This window comes from Orycteropus afer, unplaced genomic scaffold, assembly GCF_000298275.1.
Source record: "Orycteropus afer afer isolate SDZICR_OR568_19922 unplaced genomic scaffold, OryAfe1.0 scaffold00046, whole genome shotgun sequence".
NCBI lineage: Eukaryota > Metazoa > Chordata > Mammalia > Tubulidentata > Orycteropodidae > Orycteropus > Orycteropus afer.
The window spans coordinates 1792935-1805434 of NW_006921633.1; the positions used below are offsets into that span (position 1 = coordinate 1792935).

The 12500-nt window shown below is 37.3% G+C and overlaps 1 protein-coding gene across 1 annotated transcript in view; it reads right to left on the minus strand.

The window, feature by feature from the left end:
- Positions 1-12500, minus strand: part of CCDC88A (coiled-coil domain containing 88A) — a 185109-nt gene that overhangs the window by 18669 nt on the left and 153940 nt on the right. Inside the window, exons 22-23 of the mRNA XM_007938006.2 lie at positions 11365-11551; positions 4651-4796 (exon numbers count right to left, since the gene is read on the minus strand). Coding sequence (XP_007936197.1) covers positions 4651-4796; positions 11365-11551 — 333 coding nt within the window. The remainder of the gene's footprint in view (positions 1-4650; positions 4797-11364; positions 11552-12500) is intronic.

Below are 12500 nucleotides of genomic sequence, written 5' to 3' on the forward strand. Positions count from 1 at the left end.
TTCTGTCCGGGTTCAAGGCTTTTATCCCCTTTCTCCTGCTCTTCCAGCCTGCTACTCTGGGCGTCCCTGTGATGTCTCTCCTCACCTGTAACCCTGGGGCTGACTGCTCTTCTGTCCTGGTTCAAGGCTTTTATCCCCTTTCTCCTGCTCTTCCGGTCTGCTACTCTGGGCATCCCTGAGTTGTCTCTCCTCACCTGTAACCTGTAACTGTAATGGTTGTGGTATAGAAGGCTAAATTCTTCTGAAATATCATCAGGAATCTCCAGATTCTCAGTAATACATGTCTACTTCCTCCTGTTAGGACCTGTGACAGAGCACTGAACTAGAAACGTCTGACATATAAGATGGATAGTTATAATTTAAGTTCAAGAAGTCTGAATGGATACTAGTATTTGGAAATCATCCATATAGACACAATCACTGAAACCTTGAAAACAGATTGGTCAGTGTTGTGGTTAACTCTGTGTTACCTTGGCTGGGCCTGGTTGAGTGGGTGGGCAGTTGGTGGTAGTTATTCACCATGATGAGACTGGCAATCAGCTCCATGGTGGGATCTACCACAAGCAGCTGAGTAGTTGCCTTTGGGATGTGGTCTGCTTCCTGTATATAAGGAGAAGGTTTGGGGATAGTCTCTAGCTTATGGCATGCTTGGACCCTGCATGTAGCTGTGTCATTGTTCAGCAGCCTGCCATGCTCTGCCAATCTTGGGACTTTCAATGGACTTAAATTAATGGCCTGCCGTGTGGTTTGGTATCACCAGGACTGTGCCTTTTTACTTGTCAACCTTGGCCTTGTCAGCCTCAGTAGCCAGCAGCTGTCTGAGTGAAGAAATGCCTCTAGCTCCAGTGGGTCGGGAGCAGGAGGCAGAGCTGGATCCCAAGGTTGAGGGGCTTTCACCCAGCCGCTAGAGCCTGGCACTTTGAACTTGGATTTAAAGCCTCCAAACTGTAGGAGAATAAACTCCTGTTTGTTCAAGCCATTCCATTTGTGGTATATTCCTGTCAGACTGGCACTAGGTAACTAGAACAGTCAGCAAAGGTCAGAATATTAAGTCAAAGCTTTAGACAATGTGTCTGTTTAAGGAATAGGAAACACAAATGTCAAGAGCTATTTTTATGTTAATATATAGGAATATCATGGAGCAAAAGTCAGAGTTTACATGAATTTTTAAGGCAAATGTAAAACTTCATTAAATTTCACATTTGCAGCTGTCCACTTTAGACTATACCTTCTTTCTGGAGTTTGTATGCTTTTATTCTCTGCTTTAAGAGGTATTTTAGTTTCCAAAGCTAATGATACACAAATGTTTTAACATAAAAATAATGTTCCTTGCCCTAAATTTTATATACATTGGTGCTTCAGAAAAACACTTGATGCATCCTGCATTTGATAGGTGCCACGGTTCACCATCATATACACCAAATGCAAAAGGCACAGATACACAGATTCTTATTTTTCTTAGGATAATCCTGGAAATAAGTGTTATTTTCACTTTAGAGAAGAAATTTATGATTAAAGAAATGAATTGACTTGTCTATGGTCACATAACTAGTGAGTGGAAGAACTGGGATTTGAACTATAATCTACCTGATTTCAGTATCTGTGCAATTTTCATTATACAATGGCGCTTGTTTATTAGGAGGCAAAGGGAAGAGAAGACTTTAGTAAAGGTGAATTATAGTGTGAGAGAGACTACCCACAGAGCTGGCCAGGCCCAAACCCCTCCATGGAGACACAAGTTATCATTAATCAAGCCCTATCAGTGATACCTCTCACATTTCCCCTGTAGTTTGACTTCAACGATCACTGCTGAATCATTTTTCACTGAATTATTGCAATAGGTTTTATAATACATACCTCGTCTCTAATCTCAGACCCTTCAATCCACTCTCCAAAATGCCATCAGTAATGTTTTTAAAAAATGCCAATCTGATCATATTACTCCCCAGCTCAAATTTTTCAGCCACTTCTTTGTATGGCAAAGAGAAGTTTTTGTTAATTGGCTTCTGACTCTTAGCCATTTCTCTATTGCTCCCCCTCCTCAAGTGTGCTCCAGCAAGAACAGTGAATTTTTAGGTCCCACAAAGATTACAGCTTATGAAACAAATCCTATGGGGCAGTCCTACTCTGTTCCATATAGTCACTATGAGTCAGAATGAACTCAATAGCACACAACAACATACCACACAAGGAACTCTGGTGATCCAATGCTTAAGTGTTCAGTTGCTAAATGAAAAGTTGGAGATCTGAACCCACCCACTGGACTCGAGGGTACCTAACAATAACATACTACACTGTGATGGTTAAGGTTATTTGTCAACTTGGCTAGGCCTTGATTCTCACTAGTTTGGCAGATACTGTGTAATCATCCTTCATTTTGTGATCTGATGTATGCAGCCAATTCATTGAAAAGAGTTTCTTCGGGGGTGTGGCCTGCATAATTTAAATGGATGTTCTGGTAAAGGTCACTCTTTCTGGATCCTGAATCCATCTCATCATCCTCTGACGTCTGGTTCTTGGGACGTGAACTAGCACCCTGCCACCTGACATGCAGATGTTGGGTTCATCAGCCGGAGACCACATGAGTCAGAAGAAGCCTCCAGCCTGTGCATTTGGGACTTGTCAGCCTCCACAATTGTGTGAATGTCCCTGAAATAAATTTTTCTCTATATATTTACATGTACTCTTCACTGGTTTTGCTCCTGTAGAGAACCCAGCCTAAGATATTTGGTACCAACAGTGGTTCTAGAGGAACAAAATCTTAAAGATGAGTTTTCTGAATTAGTTTTCAAGCCTGGTTAGTCTTAAAGGCACTGATGACTCTATCTCCAGTAGTAAAGATGGCACTTCTAATCCATGGTGTGAGATGGCAAAAGAAATGTGCGAAATATAACCACCACTGGATCAAACATTTGTGACTGCATATCTGAAACTTTTCTATAATTTTGTTAGAATGAAAAGTGTAAGGAAGATGAATGGTTAGTCTTACTTCCAATAAACAAAGTGGTAAAAGAAAGGGATGGACTCAAAGCTTCAGAGTCACAGCTCAAGTGCCACAGAAAAGACCTGAATGTTATCACTTGTGCCCTTAAAGCAAGCCAATTTCTTGTTAACAAAGCTGATATTGCCAAAAACCAAACCCAGAGTCTTATCCTAAGAGCGCATGAATTAAAATGCCAATTGAATTCCCAATCTCACGTGGTGTGTGAAGTTAAAGAGAGGGCACCGACTGGGAAGAAATGGGATCCTGAATGGATGTGGACATATGGGCAGAATAACCTGGGGACAATGAGCCCCTAAATTCTGTAGAATCACTCCTGCCAACAGAACCAGCCCTTTTACTCCTATCTGAAGTGATTATTCCAGCTGTTTGCTAAACCACCCTCCCCAGTAAAATCATTATCCCTTCCACCCTTATCTGATGAGATTACCCCAGCTGTGTCTGCAGTCTTTTTCTGAAATATTACTTAGGGCACTGCCTGGGGCAAGTGCCTTATAAGACATTGCTGAATGTCCCCAGGACCCAATCCCACCACACATTTATGCTTCTAGACTTAGTCTTAAGTCCCATGAGCCTCAAGGAGTAAAGTACAAAATGTGACCCATGAGGAGGTATGCTACACTCCAGAAGAACAGCTTATATGTATTTTCTAATATATACAAAGAGAAACCTGAGGAATATGTGTGGGAATGGCTATTAAGGGTGTGGGATAATGGTTCAAGGAACATAAAGTTGGATCAGTCTGAGTTTATTGATATGGGCCCACTAAGCACAGATTCTTCATTCAGTGTCTCAGACTGAGAGGATGGTTCACTGAAGCCAGAATTAAATGGTGGCTTATAGCAAGTTGAACTGAAATGCCAGACCTGACATGATATGCTATAGAAGAAGGTGTCCAAAGGCTTACGGAAATTGGTATGTTAGAGTTGATTTATCAGGTTGGACCTACAGATCCACTCATGGAGTGTCCAGAAGACAGACTTTTCACCACAATGTGAGGAACAAATTTGTGAAAGGAGCCCCAGCATCCTTGAAGATTACTGTAATTGCTATTTCATATAAGTCATATTTGATAGGAAGATTGCCCTAACTGAATCAAAACACCTAAATACAATGGGGCTGATTGGACCACATTGTAGCTAGGTGTACCAAGGTGGTAGGGACTAAGAGGCAGCACTTAATTGCCAAAGACAATTATCATAATCATCACATATCCATATTTTTGCCCCTGCTGCTCTCTTGGCCTGGTATTCCCCAGGCAAACTTCTACTGAACCTTAAAGCTCAGCTCAAGCAATTATCTTTGGGAATTCCTCTTTGTCTCTTCCAGACTAAGGTAATTCTTCGCCTTTATACACTATATTTCTATGGCTTCCTACACATACCTCAAAAAGCAATTATTGTATTTTGCATGTTTATTTGTACTTATCTAGTACTAATTCCATAAGAGCAGGACCCACTTGTTTTCATCTTAGCATTTCTGGTTATTAGCATAGAACCTAGAACAAAAGCATTCAAAGATATGTATACTGAAATAATGAATGATGTTCAAAATCGATAAAAATTAGCATTATGTTTTCTCTGCCACTGGGTATGGCAGTGATAAAATCATAAATAATATTTTAATGTGTAAAATTATTTAATACCTACATGTACTGTCTTTGTTCAACGTGAAAAAGATCCTTGCTTTCCATATTCTGCTCCAATAGTGTTCTGTTCTGTAACATTAATGTCTGAATTTGATCCAGCAGATGTCGATTTTCTTCTTCTAAGTTTCCTTTAAGTTGGCTTAGCAACTGTTTAAATACAAATGTTTTTTAAAAAATCAATAGCTTTACTTAACATAAATCACCCAAAACATCTAAAAAATATAAAGTACTTCACAGAGATTTAAGTCTTCTTGTATTGGAACAATTAGATAGTTGCATTTTGATCAGAGTATGAATGTGATAGCTGTTATCAGTAATAATGGCAGCTAAAACACCGCATTACATACTGTAAATGTATTTTTTCTTGCTTAATTTTCACAAACCTTAAGTCAATATAGAATAAAATTTTCAAGTTCCAAAAAAAGTTTTTTTATCTTCAAAACTGTTTATAGTTAGAAAGCTAGATTCAAATCTCTAACCTTCTATTTAAGTATCTATGAACATATGTACCAAGTTACTTAATTCTCCGAGCTTTAATAAAATGAGCATAATTACCTCCTATCTCCTAAGACAGTTGTAAGGATTAAACAATATATGTAAAGAACCTGGTAGCATGCCTATGCCACATAATAGGTACTTACCATACCTCATTCTTCCCTCAACAACTATTGCAAAGAATCTCAAAACTTTATACATAGTTTCTATGGCCTGACAAAGGGCAATCAGGTGATCTGGCCAAAGGCTGGTATTACCAGCTGGTTACTGGCAATCGGGCTACTTTTTCTCTGTAACACAACAACGCAATGCACTGCCATCAAGTCGGATCGGGCTCATACAGTAATCTGTCCTTGGGTTTCCGAGGCAGTATCACTACGGAAGTAGATTGTCCAATCTTCCTTCCAAGGAGTGGCTGATGGGTTTGAACCGCCAGCCTTCTGGTTAGCACTCAAATGCCTTAGGCACTATGCCACCAGAGCTCCCCTTTCTCTCTGTAGTTAACTTAAATTAGAAATACGCCTTAATTAGGCCAGATATTCCAACAGAAGTAAGAAAGCCCCAAATAGACTGCTAACCAGAAGGCTGGTGGTTCAAACCCACAGCCACTCCTTGGAAGGAAGGTTGGAACCTACTTCTGTACTGATACCGCCTCAGAAACCCAAGGAGGGTCGCTATGCATTGGATCCGACCCCATGGCAGTAAGTTTGGTATTTTCGGTTTTTGGTAGATACATTTAGTATCATCTGTAGAGTATCTGAAAGAATGTAGATTTCTGTACCCCAGCATCCAGATTCAGCAGGTCTGAAATGGAGCCCAGAGATCTGTATTGAAAAACAAAAGCAAACAAATAAACCCCCCCAGATAAAAAGATAAATGAAAGAAAATTAACATTATGAAAATTCTCATAGCAGGAGAAAAGCAGGAAGAATGACACTATGAATACCCACAGACACCCATCTAGATCCAACAACTGTCAATATTATAATTTGTTTATTTTACTTATCTATATATATTTAAACCGAAATACAACATTTATGATAGACTTATTGTAAAAATGAATGCAGTTATTCTCCTCCCTTTATCTACATCCTCTTGCAATATTACTTTATACTCTATCAGCTCTGGTGGTGTAGGGCCTAAGGCATTTGACCGCTAACCAGAAGGTTGGTTGTTCAAACCTACCAGCCACTCTGCAGAAGGAAGACTGGGCAATCTACTTCTATAAAGATTTACCACCTCGGAAACCCAAAGGGGGTCACTATGAGTCAGAATCGACTTAAGGGCAGTGAGTTTGCTTTGGTTTTTGGTTGGTCAAGAGAAGGTGGTAGAAGTGGTAGTGTGACAGTTCCCAGCCTAGGCCTCAAGTGGCCTTGTTTGAATTCCACTTCACCTCTTTGAACTCTTATAGAGGATGAGTCTTGGAACCCTGACAGAGGATGAGAGACCATGTGCAGCAAAGGAGAGTTATCCTAGCTGGGGTCACCCTAGACCAGCCAACCAGCCTCCAGTATATTTGCCAGCTAACTCCAGTTACAGAGGAAAGAAGGTCCATATATCAGCACGTCTGTTCAATCAATCTATAGCCTCATGAGCAAAAATAAATGTTTATTATTACTACTGAGGTTCTATGGTTGTTATACAACTTTGTGTGTCAATAGATAGCTGATTAAACATATACATACAGATTTTAAATATACAGCTCAAAATGAACACGTGTGAGCACTAACTGTATTCCAGAAACATTCCTTATATCCTCTTCCAATTACCATCTCTTCCCATCAAGTTTAACAACTATCCTGACATCTTATACCAACAACTCATTTTTCTACCTCCTCCAGATCATGCTTTTATATGACTTGGCCTCCTATCAAGGGTGAACATTTGACCCAAACTGGGACAGTCTTTCTCTTGGACTTTCTAAATTAAAAATGAGAGAATCATTTTTTATTTTTGGCAGAAGCTATGAGATATAAAATTCAGAAAACTCCTAGAAGCAGCATAGAAAAGTCAGCCTCCTGGGAGAAAATGAAGCCTATACAAAGAGTTTTCTTTATGTAGTGTTTGATTCCAGTAATCTCTGAGGGCTACTTACACTCATGGCTTTCCCACAATTTAATTTTTAAACCCTTCCTTTGATTCTATGACCTGAGAAATTTGTCTTTTTGCCTAAGCAAGTTCAAGTTGGGTTTCTAACACTTGAAACTAAAAGCATTTTAACACACACACACACACACACACACACCCAAGCAACCAATTCCTCTTGCTAAGAAGAATGTAAATTCTTTAGTTATCCAGATTATTATTTTTTTTTGAAAGGGGAGATAGTGAGAGATGAGACTTTAAATTTATTGACTAAATTAACAGAATTCAAAATTAAAAAAAAAAAAAAGTATGATTTGACCAATCATTTTTTTTTTTTTTTAAATTAGGATTTGGGTGAAGATTTACAGAGTAAATTCACTTTTCATACAGCAGTTCACATATACTTTGTCTCATGTCATTGACCAAAATTTACAATGCAGCAGCTCCCCTCCCACTTCCTCCCCATAGTTACCTCCTCCCAGTGTCCATCCCTTCATACTCTTCGAGAGGCCCATTGTCTGCCAACCCTGTATATGATCTTGGATACACTCTCCATTTAGACATACATAATTGTTTAGCTTGTTCACCCATCTATCCGTCCCTATACCCATGTTTGCTTTCATTGACAACTCAGTATTATATTTACAAAGGGGTTCATATTTGTTGTTTGTACTGCCCATGTAACTCTCTCTGTCTTTCTCATCCTCAATGCTGCCATATTTTGACCAATCATTTTAAAACTCCAAACCCCAAAAACAAACTCACTGCCACTGAGTCAATTCTGACTCATAGAGACTCCCACTGAGTTTCTGAGGCAGTAAATCTTTACAGAAGCAGATTGCCCAGTCTTCCTTCCATGGAGTGGCTGGTGGGTTTGAACCACCAACCTTCTGTTTAGCAGTCTGATACCTTAGGCACTGTGCTACCAGAGCTCCCTACTTCAAAACTAAAGACGTTTTAATCTGATGATATATTCTTCAAGTTCTTGCCTACATGCATATAATTTTTTAAGCCTTGTTTTATTGCACTTTGCTTTACTGCGCTTCTCAGCTACTGTATTTTTTAAACAAATTGAAGATCTGTGGCAACCCTGCATCGAGCAAGTATATCAGCATCATTTTACCAAGAGATTATGTTCACTTCTTGTCTCTGTGTCACATTTTGGTAATTCTACAGTATTTCAAACTTTTTCATAGTGCTATACTGCACATTTAATAGACTACAGTATAGTATAAACATAACTTTTATATGCACTGGGAAACCAAAAAATTCATGTGACTTATTTTATTGTGATATTCACTTTATTCTGGTGGTCTGGAACCAAACCCTCACAATATCTCCATGACATGTTTGTACTAATAAACTGATAGTCCTTCTAAACCTTATTTAACCCAATACATCTAGTATCTCATATAATAATTAGAAGATTAGCAATACTTCTACCAAAGCCCTATGCATGGAGGTGCTGAATTAGTGAGATTATTCCAAAGAACTATGCCTCATGAGATTAGCATATTAATTCAAAAGGACAAAGATCACTAAATAATTTGTGATAACAGTTAACATTTGTTGTACTGCACTTATTCACATCTTTTACAGTTGGAAATGAACTTAAAAGCTCTATATTGCATTGACATTCCTTTTAACATAATTGAAAATTGTGAAAATTAGGTCAGGTGTTCCCATCAATGGAGAAAGAATTTATTTAACATTTAGAAAGTTTAAGAGTATGGACCAAAATTGTATGTTTCTGTACAAACCTAGAATAAAGAAACAGTGAATTTTGGTATATCACTATAAATTCAATAACTACAGTTTTCCTTCTAAATTAGCTAATAGAAATTATAAAAAAGGACAATGTTCTAAGGAAGACTTTACAGAATTGATATTCTACAAAATAAGACTTTTATAAATTAAGCATAGTGCAACAAATCTAAGTTGACATGGATTATTACAAATATTTTTCATACCACTAAGAAAAGATATTTTTAAACTATAAGATGGATCCGTATTTTAGAGTTAAGATGAAGTATGGTAATTAACTACCTTAATGATTTCAAATTTTGAAATACAAAACCCTTTACTACTTCAATTGAAATATCTCTTCTGTCTAGACTATAATCACAAAAAGATAAAATTTAGTACAAGCAACATTTAAATATGTTCATCAAATCATATTACTAATGTATTAATTACTGAGTTATATTCATAATTTTAAAATGTGTTGAGAATGGAAGAAGATATTTTGGCTAAGATAAGAAAAAGTTTTGCTAATGGTTGTAAAAAATGAAGGGAAGATGGACCTTTGTAGAAATTTTCTTAAGAGATGGGGACGAGAGTATAAAATAGAAACCTAAAGCTGTATATTTTATCTCCAAGTGACAAATTAGATTTTGGCAGGATATTTGCCTGGTCTCAAAATGTTTCCTTAAAGACTGCTATTATTGCAATAGGAAAAATAGTAACTACACAGTGGAGAAACCAGACAACACTGATTGATTATAATACACATTAGTGGAGCAGAGAAGTATGATGTGCCACAGGATATGATCAGTGAGAAGGATATAAAATTACTTATGACCTGAATCTAAATATAGGGAATATATCAGAAAAATCCAAACTGATAAACACTGAAAAAGAAATAACTAGTCCGTTAATATTATAAAAAAATGTCAATGTCATGAAAGACAAAGGCAGCCTAAGGAATTGTTCCAGATTAAAGGAGACTAAAGAAAACAGGTCAATTAAATGTAAAAAGTGATCCTGGACTGAAAGTAGAAAACATTCCCCCCCCGAAAAGTCATGAAAGTCATTGTTGGGATAACTGAAAACAATCAGAATATGAATTGTAGATTAAAATATTGTATAAATGTTAACTTTCCTAAAATTTGATGAATGGTATTGTGGTTATCTAAGAAAATGTGCTTGTTCTTATGAAATGCACACTGAAGCAATCAGGTATAAATAGGTACAATATATGAAACTGTTCAGGAAAAACAATGTTACATATCAAGTGAGAGAGAATTATAAAACAAATGCGATAAATTACTAAAAACTGTGAATCTAGGAGCAGCCTTCCAGAACACCAATGACATATGGGACCTTTATCAAGACCCACTACGCCTGTTTCATTCCCAGAATGTCCCACTAAATTTGACTAGTCTCATGATCAATTATTTGTCCCAAATAGTATTATAACCTCAGGCTGAGAGTTGGCCTTCTCCTGAGCATGCGGCTTTTCTGTGCTCTGCTCCAAATCAAGCCAGCCTCCTCTAGAAGCAAAGCTGTTGGTTTTCAGTTTGTCCCACACCTGGCAGAACTAATGGGTGTCAGAATTGAGTAAAATCCAAGTTTAATCCTCCTCCTCTTGGATGGGACTATATGATTGCCACAATGAACAGAATGCAGGAGAAACAATATTGCATGACTTCTGAGGCTTTCATCTGGATTTCTCAAGTCTCCTTCCCCTGGAGCCCAGACACCATATACAGCTGCCCATGGAGAAAGAACACGTGAAGAGGAACAGATGAAGTCTCCACGTGATAGCCAGCATCAACCACTAAACAAGTGAGTGAAAGGGCCTTCAGATGATTTCAGTACTCAAGTTTTGAATCTTCTCGCAAAAGGCCCAGCTGTAAGTGCAGCAGAGGCAGTCCCACTATCAAATACTCAATCAACAAAAGTTTTTGAGCATCTTAAATGGTTGTTTTGGGGTACTTCCTTACATAGCCATAGTAGTGAAACATTGTTTCACTTATTATGTTTATTGCCTGATTTCTACCAACAGAATATAAACTTCACAAGGGTAGGGATTTTTGTCTCTGGTTCACTGGCATACACCAGGGGAGCAACTGGTATTTGTTCATTAAATGAGTACATAACCTTACAATTTACAAAGCATCTTGACATTTAAGTTTAAGCTAGTAGTGAAAAAAAAAAAAAAAAGGTTGAAATGAATGAGAAAGGACGTTTTATCTGAATTATTTATAAATTTCAATTATCCCTGACCAATTCTTTAGAAATACTCCACTAAATGTATACTGCCGCTGTCATTTTAATACGATTGTTTACTTTTAGGCATGTCTTTCTTGATGCTTAATAGAAAGAAACAGTGATTAAACTTGTTAAAGCTCACCTCACACTGGTTATTCAGCTTGGTAGATGTGATATCCAGCTGTTGGTACTGTTCCTTTAGCTTTGAAAATTCAGCTTCTAATCTTGTTTGTTCCAGTTTGGAATTATTTAGAAGACTCTTCAAATTTTTATGGTCAGTTTGTAAAGCTTCAGTCTCTTTCAAAAGCTGACTATATGTATGATTCAACCTATATAATTAGAAATCACAGAAGAATAAAGTTAGAGTCTCTTAACAGCTTTCATTGTAATTTACACATTATGAAATGCTGTAAGCAGCATACAGACCTACTTAGAGAATATAAAAGATTTGTTTGCCAGTTATCAAACTGATTAGGATCAGTTTCTATTCTGTAAAATATAAGGTTAAAAAATTTTTGAGTACCTTTCCCTTCAAAAAGAAAAATCTTTTGGCCTCTAAAGATACTCATTAAGTTTATCATAAAAATTTAAATTAATAAAAACAAATGACCAATCCAGTTTCATTTAATAGAAAAGATTTTACAATAGAGAAGACTCTAAAATTTAATGTGAAACATAGATTAAGGTGATTGATTACTCAACCCAGTATGAAATGCTATATACATTTGTTGACAAATAACAGGCATACAGGCTGATATCAAAGTTTATAGTTGTTGAAATTTTTATAGTGTGGCAAATTATTCATATTTATACAGTCCCCAATTATTAATGATAAATTTTTGATCATTTGCAAAGCTATAGCTTTTTCTGTCCTCACAATTACAGTTTCAGGGCCTGATCTCTAAGAGCAGGGACTGGCAAACTTTTTCTGGATAGGGCCAAATAGTAAATATTTTAGGCATTGTAGGCTATACACAGTCTCTGTAGCACGTTCTTCATTTCCCTCCTCATAACTCTTTAAAAATGTGAAAACTGTTCTTAGCTGGAGGACTATACAGAAACAGGTAGTGATATGGATTTGGCTTGGTGGGCTGACCAGTTTGCCAACCTCCATTTTAGGACATTAAGATCAAGAACTCACAGAAGGAGGAGGTAGACAAACAAAACTTATGTTCAGAGAACCTAATAGTTGACCAAATTTCTCAAAGAATCTGACATAGCTTGTTGTTGTTATGTGCTGTCGAGTCAGATCTGACTCACAGCGACCCCCTCCTTGGG